General features: G+C 37.3%; 1 protein-coding gene across 1 annotated transcript; it reads left to right on the top strand.

Annotated features, from left to right (window-relative positions):
- Positions 1-9,912: 9,912 nt before the first annotated feature.
- Positions 9,913-13,007, top strand: LOC133721348 (F-box protein At2g39490-like). Its single transcript, XM_062147930.1, has 3 exons — positions 9,913-11,082; positions 12,399-12,557; positions 12,697-13,007. The coding sequence occupies exons 1-3, from the start codon at positions 10,270-10,272 to the stop codon at positions 12,916-12,918; spliced, it is 1,194 nt and encodes a 397-aa protein (XP_062003914.1). The 5' UTR covers positions 9,913-10,269; the 3' UTR covers positions 12,919-13,007.
- Positions 13,008-13,896: the final 889 nt, after the last annotated feature.

Genomic DNA, 13,896 nt, shown 5'->3' with positions numbered 1-13,896 from the left:
TTTTTTCGCGTAGCAGTGCGACTGCTGTATGTAAGTAAGAATTTAAGTATTTAACTCTTTAAAAATCTTATATTTAGACGCTTGGACTAGTTATCCATGAGAAAGTACTACTGCTGCATATTAGCTATACAACTTATTACGCCGTTGGGGGGGGGGGGGGGGGGGAAACAACTTTGAAGGTGCCGCCGAATGGCTTTCTAAGGTTTTCTTATATTTATTTATTTCTAGTATGCTTCTTTAGCCTATGAAAAATTTATAATGAAAAAACCTTAGTAATGTGATATTGATGAGCAATAACACATTGTGAATTTTATATCCTGAATAATTTTACTCTAATTTTTTTTTTTTTTTTTTTGAGAAAATAGAAAATTCAACAATCCAAGAGATTACAACCAGCGGTTACAGATACCATATACCAACTCTAACCACAATCACCCTTTCTTCCGGGCTACAGACAATCCACCTATCTCAGGAGTCCCGATACATCCTTATTACCAACCTCAAGAAGAGACTATCCCCTTCCAACTCCATATACCAAAACCGCCAGTATATGAGTAAGGGCATCTCCCCATTACATTGACAACAAGAAAACATCGACATTAAAACCATGAAACCAAGACAAACAAACCCTCACTCAAATGAGGAAGGACTTATTAGACCTAACCAAAAACCAAACATTAAAAACCTAATAAAGAAAAGTAATAGACTGCCGCGAACCGTATTCCTGTCCCTCAGAGTCAACTCCAGCTTCCCGGAAACCGCCATATGAAGTCGGAAACTTGCAAGGTTGGCTATCTCGAAACCAACTGCTTGTATGCCCAACGAGAACACCAAACCACGCTGCTCCAACACTCTCGTTACAGCCCACCACCGAGCAACAGACGACTTTGTGGTCGACTCCAAGTCTTGGAACTCAGGTCGACAACGTCGTCCCCCACCGGCGTCGAGCCCCCGCGCATCTGCACCGCAGCCCCGCTCCACCATTGAATATGTCTGAGAGAAAGAGAAAACCAGATACTGCAACCATAAAACCCGACCACCATCTTCCGCTAACCAAACACCATCCCGTCCGGCCACACCCATCATACTCCAACGAGGCTGGAAGCCGTCGTCAGTGAGAGGGCGCCGCCGGACAGGTACCGAAAACCCTTTTATTCCTAACCCTAATCTCCCCTGTTTTGGCAGAGCTCTCGACCATTTAATTTTACTCTAAATTCTTTAATGATATCAATGACATGCTATTCTTATATATCTTTATAATACGTGTTTCATGTCACTCAATATATGTTATCCACGTATTTAATTCAAAATGAGAACGGGGAGTATCAATAGTTTAACAAAGGAAACACTGACAAATCAAAAATCTAAATGTAAATTTCAATTAACACTTCCAGTTGAGACCCTTGGATAGCTATCAAACCTTTAGTACACAGGCACGAAGCCAAGTGAAGGGCTAGTTGGGCTACATAATCAAGGCTCTGTCAAGTTCTTTAACTCTTTCTAAAGTTCTGACCTGGGTTCGAGTCCCATAGGCTGTTTTCTTTGTTATTAACCCATATCTTTCTTCTTTTTTGCATCATTTTCTTTCTTTAGTTCCTGTTCTTTTTTCTTCTTCTTTTTTTTTGTCCCTTTCCCCATTTTCTCCTCCTTTTTTTTCCCCCCTTCTTTTATCACAAATTTTCTATTAGTTTTGGGAGCTTCTATTCATACCTCTAAATTTGGCATTTGGACCTCCCTACTTAATAGACCTCCAACTTATTTTTACAAATAACCAATTTGCTATCTACACCTCTCTAATTTTCCTATAATGCCCATCGTCCAATAAAATCAATAAAAGACCTTTTTTCTTTTTTTATATTCTATTGTGAATCGGGGTTTCGTTTGCAGCAACGAAGTCGGCGGCGGTCCATAGCAAAGTTGATCGCCGAGGTCGATTTGGGAGGCAGATCGGGGTCGCGTTTGGAGTCTACTGGTTTCCAGCCGGTCGGATCTTGCGGGTGGATCAGTTTGCTTCGATACAGAAAGTCGAGTATGGCTCTCTGGAGAAGACTGCCGCCAGAACTTGCAGCGGCGGTGGCGTTGCTCCGAGCAGATTCCTGGGCTTGGCGTTGGGCCTGGGGTTCTGGGTCTGACTTTGAGCTTGGGTTAGCTGGGCCTAGTTCGTGGGCTATCAAGGAGGGTGCCTTGCCACCCTCATTTGTTACTTAATGACTTGGGCAGGCCCGGCCCAAGAGTTTGACCTAATTGGGCATGTTTGGGTTTACCTATGGTCTTCAAGGGCCAATCTATTCGGATCATGACTTCTTCGAAAGTTGGTAATTATCTTGGATGTGATTGGTGTATTTCAAGCGGCTTATGGATAAGGAGATACTCCTATTTGTTGGCTAGGAAGTGGCTTTCTGTTAGTACCACAATTGCGTGATTGGCTAATGGGAGGCTAGTGAATGATTTTGCCCTAGAAGACATGGAGTTTCTTTGTTTATAAGTTCGCTAATTATAGCGAGCTTATCATTGACTTGTAATGAGTTTGTTTCGCTTAGATTAGGGTTTCCGGCTTTTCTTACCGGCTATCTTTTTGTAAGTGCATCTAGACTCTAGCCATTGGCTGAATGCCGGCTATTGATCCTAATGATATCAATTTCTATTCAAAAAAAAAAAAAAAAGTAGTTGGATCTCCTTCAGTTTTTGAAGATTTGGAATTGCAGCAATTTTTTTTTTTTTGGGAAGTTCATCCTCCATATACGAGTAACAGAGGTGCTAGCATTTTTTCAATGAATTGTCGACTCTTGGTTATCGTAGGCAACAATACCATGTTTGCTCATCATCTCGTATAAATATGTTTTCCAAGTATTATTTTCATTGCATTTAGGTGCCATTGTCCCTAAACTAATTCTCTCCTACTTGTTTCCATAGCAGCTTGAAATGAACATGCATGGTCCTTTTGTTTTAGATATGTATGGGATAGTGGAGGAAATTACAATAATCAACCATGAGTCTAGTGCATTCTCCATAGATTTATATCAGATGGTCGAATTTTTCATCATATCTATAGAATAGTTCCACATAAAATTGCTCTGCACTGATGATGTACGGGAAGATCTTGTAGACAACTACCCATTGCTGCGTGTGTCATATAGACGTGCTGGAGTACTACTTTTTGTCGCCGCTCGTTCACATATTTGATTGCATTCAGAATGAGTAGGGCTTCATCAACTGAGGTGTCTTTGTATTTCCCATTTTCTCTCCTTTTATTTTTTATTTTTTTTTATAGCGCAGTGATAGATCTTGTATATTGTCAGCTATGTGAGCAAAGAAGTCTATCACTTTACGAAGACAAAGTCAAATTCAGAAAATTTTGACTTCAACGTTAAATAACATTTGGCGATATAAAGTCCCGTTCCCCTGGTCAGCTGCTGACCAGGGATTTTATGCTCAACTACCGTCCGATTTCAATCGGACGGTTGACATGTATCATCTCTGAAAAACTTAAATACATGTCAACCGTCCGATTGAAATCGGACGGTAGTTGAGCACAAAATCCCTGGTCAGCAGCTGACCAGGGGAACATCTCTGTGGCGATATATATTTTAGGGTTTACATTGGAGGAGAAAATTTTTCCCAAGTTGAAGACTATTACTGTTGGTAGAGATAAGAAGAGATTTTTTTTTTCTTTTCCTTATTTGTGTCTTTATTGGTAATTTGACATAAGTTGACAAAGTCAACTATTACTCGGAAAAAATGAGAGGTCTAAATACCAATTTTGGAGGTATGAATAGAAGCTCCCATTAGTTTTTCCTATTTAAGAAATACTAAAAATTTCTTCTTTTAAATGCAAATCTTGTCTGTTTTTCTTTGCTCTTTCCCCATTTTGTTCTCCCTTTTTTTCTCTAGTACAACATTCTCCATTAATCTTTCTTCTAAAATTTAGTCTCAATATCTACTGAATTATTATCGACAAAGAAAAAAAAAAGGGAGAGGATCCTCTCCTAAGCTAAGTTCTCTGCTGAGCTACCTAAGCTTTGAAGGAGATGATGACATGTGTCTATTAGTAGATCCAAGGGTCTACAAGACTACAACAAGCCTGACATAATGTATTTGCCTCTTTGTTTAACTTTTTTTCTCTCCAATTGAGAACCTGAGCACTTTTCTCTCATCTGTTCTTGGAAAATTTAAATAAATCTGTCTGTCCTCTTCTCATCTTCTCTCTCTTCCCCCCTCCTTCTATACTCAGCATTTCCGATTGTTGATTGTAAAAAAAATGGGTAAAAAAATCTTCTCTTGATAACCTGAGCATTTTCGTGCAAATCCAAGACTAGAGAGGATACAAGCAATCAGGGCGCTGATAGTCCATACCACCCTCACCTTCAGCCCACTGATGAAGACGGAATCAAATCCGGCCGTAACCAGCGACGGTGTCTTCCCTATGAATCGAAACTTGGCTCTCCATTTCAGAACGGTCCCTTTCTCGAGGCAGATATCGGGGCGGAGAGTAGGGGATCCCGGTCCGAGTAGGGTTGGGCTTTGGGTGAGACGATGTTGTGGAGAGACTTAAGGATGCAGCAGAGGGCGGAGGCGAGGAGGTCGGAAACGTTTTCGTCTGGTCAGTCAGTGTCAGAGATGATAGAAAAAAGAACAAGATAACAGAGAGAGTGGACTAAGAGCAAAAAGAGAGAAGAACACTAAAGAGAGAGAAAAAAAATAGAAAAAGTAAAGTCAGGCTTGTTGTAGTCTTCTAGACCATTGGATCTAATAATGACACATGTCATCATCTCCTTCAAAGCTTAGGTAGCTGAGCAGAGAACTTAGCTTAGGAGAGGATCCTCTCCCAAAAAAAAATCTTGTAAGCAAGTCTTAAATTAGCCCACTTCAAACCTGCATTCTGGCTACGTCCCTATTAGTACACTAGAAGTTTGAAGACCAAAAGCTCATCTTTCGTCAGCAGATACGATATTGTCCCATGATCCTAATAAAGCTCATGAACACAGATTTGAGAAGCAATATATATATTTCTTCTTTTAGAAACAAAACAAATCTCTGTGATTTAACTAATCATATGGTTTACACGTAAAAGGAACATTCATTGCATGTTTATGCTACAGTTGCTAGCTTTTATATTCAAGAAGATAGACTTCATTGTCATCTCGTCTTAAAAAACCTGAAAGTCTACAAGGAATTCAAAAGAGTGAGAAAAATCCATCCATGAAAGGGCACGCGTCCACTAAATTAATACAAAGGTGATTCAACAAAAGAATTCATCCTCGTAGCCTAATCTCTATGTGCCATAAGAGAGCCCGACAATTTTCTTCTCCATGTTTGCATTCTTCTTTATGGCCGAATTATACCAAAAAAGAAAAGAAAAAAGGAAGTATCTCCTATTGAAAGTGAACTTACCGCATCATTCAAATCTCATGTACTTTCCGATCCATTTTTCCATTTTTTTTTGTTTGTGATCTTGGAGAGGGGATCATTCAAATCTCATGTACTTTCCGATCCATTTTTCCATTTCTTTTTGTTTGTGATCTTGGAGAGGGGATTTAAACTTAAAACCTTATATAAAGTATCGTATGTAAGAGATATACCGCTAGACTTTATAAGAATGGTAGTCGAAACTAAAATAATTACTAAAATCGCATCAGACTGAATTGACTAAAACTGTTAATTTTGGTACGGTTCATTCGGAATTTCACATGTCAAGACCATCAAAGGAGGAACTTGCCTTCTCTTCCTCAAGACTCGAGATCCCGAGTGTTTCTTCCCCGCAATAATCAACGCCTTCAATGATGATGATCTACATCGTAAATCTAGATCATGGTTATGCTAAAAAGGGTTTGGAATTAGCTTCTTGTATTTCCTCGTTTTTATTATTATTTTTTATCTCTACCTCTACTCACTTCACATCATCTATTTCATGATGCCAGTGAGATTTAAACTTGTGACCTCCATATTATTAGTTAGTCTTTATAATAAAATAAAAAAATTCTTATTTTTGAATCAACAAATCAATTCTCATGTAACCCAAGCCAGAATGGCACGGATACATAACTTCCCTTGCCAACTCTATGGGCAAGTCTAGGACGTGGCATGCTAGAATCACCCATTAGACAACTAGTACTCGCTTATTCAAAAGCGAGCTCATACACTATGAAAAGAAACATAGTAAATAGGCTACGTTCAAAACATAAATAGGTCAAGTACAAAAGACTTAAATTGCTAGGATCCCAAGTATGAAACCAGAAGTGTGCTGGCCCTATATTAGCCTACCTTGCAGCAGCAGCATAAACATAGCCCATCAGGCTCGTCCACAAACAGGCCCAATTCCAAAAATGGGTATCCAAAGCCCATTTGAATTGGCCACAAAAATGATTTGGGCAGCCAACCCAAATTGAGCACCCCCTCTTATGCGCTGCACGATCACGACCAGACTCGCTGCCGCTCGTATAGGAGGCTGGTTTTGTCGTCCTTGCATCCTTGGAAGGAGGGTTTCGCTCACAGGGTGGAGCACCCAAATTGTTTTAGCCACCAACCCTTGGAATTCATAGCTTCACCCTCCCATTGCTAAGCATGTCGTCGTCTTCCTCAGTGACTCCATCACCTATCCAAATTGCTCTTTCAGATCTCGCCCCACCACAGTCATATGCCAACTTGCGCAATTCCGATCATTCCTCCCAGTCAATCCGATCGCCATTCCCACATTCTCATTAATGTCGAGCGCTATTTGTGATACCTTTTTGAGTCACTTCTGACCAGGCTGGATACCATCTGGCTCATCTTCTGCTAGCCAACTCGAGATGCCACCCACAACAATTCCATTCTTTGTTTCTAATCTCCTTCTGTGAGTCTTCATGGAGAGAAACACCAAATGAAAATTCGTCGAACAAAGTTGATGTTGGATTACCGTAAGAAGATAGCGAGAGGCAGAGGCGGCGCCAAAATTTTAAACTTAGGGGCACAAATAGATATTACCAAAAAAAAAAAAAAAAAAAAAAACTCTAAATGAAATTTCTATCTATTAAAATGGTGATTGTTCTCGGCGAAAAACAAAAACAACGAGAGTAGGGAGAATCAAACTCTAGAACTCTTTCAAAGCATAGAAAACAACTTTCCACTGCACCATGATGGCAGCTTGTCATATGGCGTAACTAAATTCTATATATCTTGTAAAAACTCTATTGGGTCTCCTGACCCATTGTGCCGCCATGTGGCTTCGCCACTGGCGAGAGGCAAAGAGATACGATTTGCTTGGTTTTGGCCTCATGCACCAATGTGATAGAGTCCCAAGCCATGACGGCTAGGGTTTACCAGAAATAGAGGCGGAGAGCCATTGTCTCTTTATTATACATAAAAAATTTGTTATAGTAAATATAAATAAAACTTAAAACATACTTGTTAATAATTGATTCAAAATACGGATTCCACATTGTTCCTTGTTGGGTTTTAGGTTTGCTTGGTAGCCGACCATTGATTATACCACAGTTTGAAACCATCAAAACAGAGTTAGGATTTGATAGTTTTTAGGGAAAAGCCTCATATCTAAATCTTAGATTTAGGGAAAAAAAATCTGGGATTGTATGGTGTTTTTGGATTATCTAACCCAAATTCTGACTGGTTCTTTTTAGATTAACAAACAAAAAAAAAGGTTTTGGGATTGTATTATCAAATCAAAAGCTTTCAAGGATAATTCAAAAGTTGGCACCGAGTGAAACTAGATTCAATTCTCAACAATCCCCTATTACTGGATAGGGTTGTAAAAATGGTGGAAATTAATTTGAAGTTGGAGAATGGATCTTCGTCGCGGTCTCCTTCGTTTTGGTCGTCGTCGGAGTCGGGTTCATCTTCTCCTCAAACTCAGATTCTGAAATACTCCTCTTCAGTCCCAAGTTTTTGTATTAAATCCTAAATGTAGAATCTGGGTTTGTTCAATTTTTTTTTTTTCTCTACATAGTATTGAGTATTAACACGGTGTTAACCTTAGTTGAGTGGAATTCCATGTGTCATATTTTTATTTGTGGGACAGAATTGAGATAGGAAAATTGAGGACAGGCGATTTCCTCCCCAAATCAAGTACCGATTACTTCTTAACTGCCCACCGCCTACATTTTCAGTTGCGCCGAAATGTTGGTTTAGGCCATTTAATGTGAAAGGTATACGGTTGTTTTAATTAATGAACTTAACTATCATCTTGTTAACTCATATGTGTAATTTTCAAGCCCAATTCCGCATCACTAGGTAACAATAAACCCGTTTTGTTGCTGTTGCTGTTGCTGTTATAATCGGATGGCAAAGAGTTTAGTTATATATGAACCCGAAAGAAATTAATAAAAGAAAATAAAATGATTCATAATTCGATGATCGTTTCTTATCGGCCATTTCAACTCTCTTCAGTTTTTATCCTGTTCATTCTACAAGACTGGAGTGATCGGCCAACTTATAGATTCCCTTAGCTTCTTTGTTCTATATTCTGTTTTGAAGGTTTCCTTCTTTTATACATAAAACTGTACTCTAGTTCCTAGACAGGCAAATGTTTATGCCGTCTCCTAACCCTAATTAGGTATATAACATGATCGGCGGTGGTCTCATCTCTTTAGGAGAGAGAAGCACCATGTGATCACAAACTCTCCTAGGTCCTACACACACATATTTTTTTTTTTAAAAAGAGCTAGTAAATAAATTAATTAATGTTTGAATTAAAGAATATTACCGGTGAGTGATGTTCCGGCAGTATAAATAATTTTGCTATCGTGTTGAATTTTTTTGTATAACCAGAAAATAGTACCAGTTAGAATAATAGTAGTGATAATGTGCATTCAAGTATTCAACGATGTTTAAAGAATATTATATATGATCATTTATGAGCAGAAAAAAAAACAAAAATCAAGGACGTGTCGCTTTTGTCCTTTTGTAAATATCGTTCTCATGGTGGTTGGTCCATTTATCCTTACTGACTCAAGAACACTACAAATTAAGCCTTATATGCTTATGTAGCTAATGTCACTCTCAAAGAGGGAGATGGACAATTACTAAGTTGCTTTCATTTGTGTTCCTTCTTTCTTGCTTTGAATTCAAAATTTTCCCAATAATCAATTTGTCATTTCATGTATCTTTCAGTATATGTGCATATACATTCTTTGTGAAACACTTGATTCATGTAGCTCAGGATCCTAAAGTTATACACGTGAAAATGAAACTAAAGTTTTTTGTAATAGCTTGATACATTATGAAATACCCTTCAACCATAGTTGAATGATATTAATGGCTATTTAATGTGCAATTTATTCCTACATGTTGAAATTACACATGAAATATCCTTCAACCATAGGCACGTTGCTATGAGATCAAGCAAATTACATTTTATTAACTAATCAAGAAAAATGTCTATCTAATAAACGGCGTCCAGATTCGATATATAAAGACTTAATAATGTTCACCTGGTCAGTAATTGATTAAGAAAATTATGCTCAACCACCCTTAGATGTAAATATAATGGTATAGAGAATTATTATTATTAAGTTGAATTGTTTTATTTTCGATCTTTGAATGTAATTGGGCATAATTTTTTGATTAGTAACTGACAGGTGAACACCACTGTATAAAGACTTATCATATAAAAAAATATTAAAAAACTGAACTTTCGCAATGAATAAAAAACGCTAGTGCAGAATCCACAACAGTCTACGCTAGTGCTTCTCTTTTGAACTTTCAACCTTACATTTCACTTCCTGGAAGCAGCCAACTGTTTTTTCTAACACTTCGTTCAACGCCCAGTAGCCCAAAAACATTGACAATGGAATAAATAATAGGACAACAGCACACCATCGCTCATGTCTCTATAACTTTGCCCATCAACCGCTGTTTTAATAGTATATAATATAAACACACAGCGTTTGGTTCATACGATTCAGATCATTACTTTGGTTTGAATAACTCGAATCAACAGGCGGGCTACCTGGCAAGTCAAAAACTAATTGCATCCAATCACATCAATTATCAGATATGCTTATCCTTCATATTCTCTTTCACTCGACTTAACAATTCATATATCAACGACTCTTTTCCCCATTGGATCACAAGCACAAGGAAAATCAATCTCTCTATATATAAACAAAGCTCAAAGGTTTTTGCCTAGCCAACTCAAACTTTTGGTTTTTTCTCTTCAGGAAAACAGAAGCACCCATACATATTCTTTTCTTTTTGTTCATAATTTGTTGTTTTTGAGGCTCACCCAACAAATACTTAGGCTCTCTGGAGGTGGGTTTATGGAATTTTGAAGTCATGCAGGAGGGAAAGCTTGATGATTTGATCAGCAGCTTACCATTTGAAATACAGAAAAGAGTTGTTTCCTTGCTGCCATTGAAGGAAGCAGTGAGAACAAGCACTCTTTCTACATTTTGGAGAAGCTTCTGGTTTCCAATTCAGCTAAGCTTGGATTTTGATCCAAACCCATTAACCAATGAAGGGCCTGGTCAAGAAATCGAACAGGTTATGGGCATGTTCTTGAGGTCTTATGCATGTCCAGAAAAATTGGAGCTCAATCTCAAAGTCCTTGGCCATATCAATAAAGAATTGGTTGTCAAAGCTACCAAGGGGGGTGAGCAAGAGCTTCATGTTGAGTTCTTTGAAACTCAGAATGTTGCATCAAAAACCTGTTTGTGCCTTCATAGCAATCCAGCCCAAAAATCTAGTTTCTTCGGGGTCAAGCTTCTTCACCTCAGATCAGTCACCCATCTTTCCAAACCTTTGGTTTCTATGCTGCTTTCAAATTGTAATGTTCTTGAAAGCTTGAGGCTTGTTAAATGTAGAGAGTTGGAGAGCCTTGAAGTAGAGACAGAGAGTCTTCAGAGCTTGGTGGTGGAAGACTGTTCAGATATTTCTGCTATTGTGGTTTCTGCTCCAAATCTAATATCTTTTGAGTATCATGGCGCTCTTGCTCAGATTGAGATAAAGAATACAGTGAGCTTGGTTGATGTTGTGCTCGATTTGAGAGATGGACCAGGAAGCAGTGAGTTTGATTGTGAGGATGTCTTGCCCATCCTAGCTTCTCTCAAGGATGTTGAGGTTCTCACCGTAAGTGGCTGGCTTCTTGAGGTATGTATAATTGGGGGTTGTCTAGAGTACTTGGATGTTTATCATACACTCATTTATATCTAATTGAACTAAAATTACAATTTAGTTGAACCAAATTTACAACATTAACAACAAAATTATCACATTTGTTTTACACATTTACATATAATTGAACCAATTTACTACATCGACAACAATTTGTTCATAAACTTGTAAAAATATCGTAGGTGGAGTAATTACCTGTAATAGAACTAAAATTACCCAAAAAATAACTCTATTTACCACAATGACAACAAAATTGTTGTCAGATCTGTAAATGAGTGTATCACATACATACAGGTACCGTAGAATTTCCTTGTATAATTGTATAGGGTGCGGCTATTGTCACCCTATCATTTTCTTTGTTCACCATACTTGTTCATTACACCCTGCATTTTAATTTTAATTATTAATTTTACTTATCTAACCAAATTCTCTTTCTAGAAATGTCCTTTTATATGATATATCTAACTAAAAAAGAAATTTTTTAAAAAAAATCTCTCATTTAATTTGTACCAATAAAAAACCTAAAATCTATTAAAGTTTCCTAATAAAATAATCTGATTTGCTTCCATTTTTTTCTTTAAGTTTCAATGTTCATATATTTCAATCGATATCAAAAGATTAGTAAGTTAACAACTTTAAGCAATGCTGAAGATTGAGTTTTCTTCTTTTTCGTGTTTTAAAATTTTACTTTCGGTGTTCACAAACGGTATTGCAAAGATTTTGATGAAATTAACACTAATGATTTTGTGAATTGAATAATAAATTAACGATGAGGAAGCAACAAGAGACTAAAAAATTAGTAATAAAATGTTACGTAATGAGATATTAATTAGTCTTTGTATTTAATTAATTGGTTATGTATTTAGTTTTCCTTACAGATTTGGATTTTAGAAAATTAGTGTACTTATTAGTCATTTTGCAATTGGGTAATATAGTCTTTTAATAATTCAAATATTTGTAGGGTGAACTAAGAAAATTGTAGGGTGGCAATAGCCGCACCCAATTGTATATTATGTTTGATTCTCAGATTTTTCTTTTGTAACATGGAATTATGTTGTCAAACTATTAATTGATAAATCTGTTGAAGTAATAATTATGATCAGTCTTGATCGATAGTTTTTGATCGATAGTTTGATAACATAATATATTACATTGTAATTTATGATTTAAGGTTTTACATGAAATTTTTATAAAACTTTTCTCTTATATTATTTTACCCTTTTTATGCTTCGGAGCTGAACTTATTTGCTATCCATTTTTAGCTTCTGACAAAATGTGCAATATTCCTGCAGTGGTTGTGTTCGGCGGGAGTGATATTTGAGCGGCTTGAGTTCAAGTTCAACAAACTAAAGGAGTTGAGTTGCATTGATTCTGTTATCAGTAAGGACAAAAGGGATTCTCTTGCCTGCTTCCTAAACTCATGTCCTTCCTTGATGAAGTTGTCCGTCGAGGTAAGCATTTCAAATATTCAACTTTTTAACATACGAGTAATGCTAGACAAATCACATTTTCTCACCGTGACAACTGATATTGATTACCATTAATTAGTATGTCACTAACTCTTTTCTCATGATTGTGTGGAATAAGCAGATTGAGAGCAAGCTGAACTTCATCCCCAGTCCGTGCTTCCATCAATACTGGCATGAACCTCACCTCTGGATGGACTTCACGACTGTAAAGACAAATACTTCGAATCTTGAACAGCTCAAAAGTGTCGACTTGGTTGGCTTCGTCGGCAAAGAAGACGAATTGCTACTAATGGATCTCTTACTTGAGAAGGCAATTAATCTCAACTCGTTGACTCTTGTGTAATCAACATTCTCTGTAACTTTGATCATGGCAAACTGTAAAAAATCCCCTGGAGTCATAGAATATATTAGTCCTTTTCTCCTTTCGTACAAGAGGCCACCTTGTGAATATAATGTTGTTGATTACAAGTCCCACATACCAATATGAAAAACCAATATTGGTGATATACTTCGTCGTTCAAAATCAGCACGAAAGTGCAGGTGCTGGGAAGGTGGGTGATAGTGGACTTGGACTTGGACTTGGACTTGCTCGAAACTAAACCAACGTGCATAGCATGGGCGGCGTGCCTCTGTCTGGTGCATCATAGAACGAACCTCTTAAGTCTTACCTTTGTATCAATCGAAGTAATGGTTAATCAAAAAAATGATTACGATCATCAGAATCAATTTTAATTAATTTTATAAGCCATTTTCGGTTAATGTTCAGTACAAAATATGGGAATATGTAAGATGAATTTAGCTTAACCATGAGCAACATTAATCTTGCATGTCGGGGTTGGAAGATGATTTAACCTCTAGCTAGCATTCAAGCATTAGGGGTTTGTTTATTCTTTATCAACTTCAGAACCACTATTGATTGTTGCATTCTCGGGGTTGAAACATGATTGAACCTCTAGTGGCCTTACAAATTTTCCAAGTCAAACAAGGCGACCAAATGATTTTGTCAGTAATTTGTATACAGTAACTAAATTTCACGGTCCTCCAGTCAAATATAATGAGATTGAGAGAATGAATTTTCAGATATTTTATTACACCCATTCTGTGGTGTATATAAACAGATTACAATCGTACTACAACTATTGTGTACTACTGTACTACACAACATATACAAGGTAAGTAGTTACAACAATATATCCCATTGTTAGTCTATTCCTAATAGGGAACTATGACTCACACTAACACTCCCCCTTAAGTTGGTGCATATACATCAACCATGCCCAACTTGCTTAGTGAGTCATAAAACGCCTTCCTGGAAACTCCT

The sequence above is a fragment of the Rosa rugosa genome, chromosome 7 (genome assembly GCF_958449725.1).
Source record: "Rosa rugosa chromosome 7, drRosRugo1.1, whole genome shotgun sequence".
In the NCBI taxonomy this organism is placed as follows: Eukaryota; Viridiplantae; Streptophyta; class Magnoliopsida; order Rosales; family Rosaceae; genus Rosa; species Rosa rugosa.
Note: the sequence above shows the minus strand (reverse complement) of the source record. Positions and strands in the feature narration are given on the sequence as shown.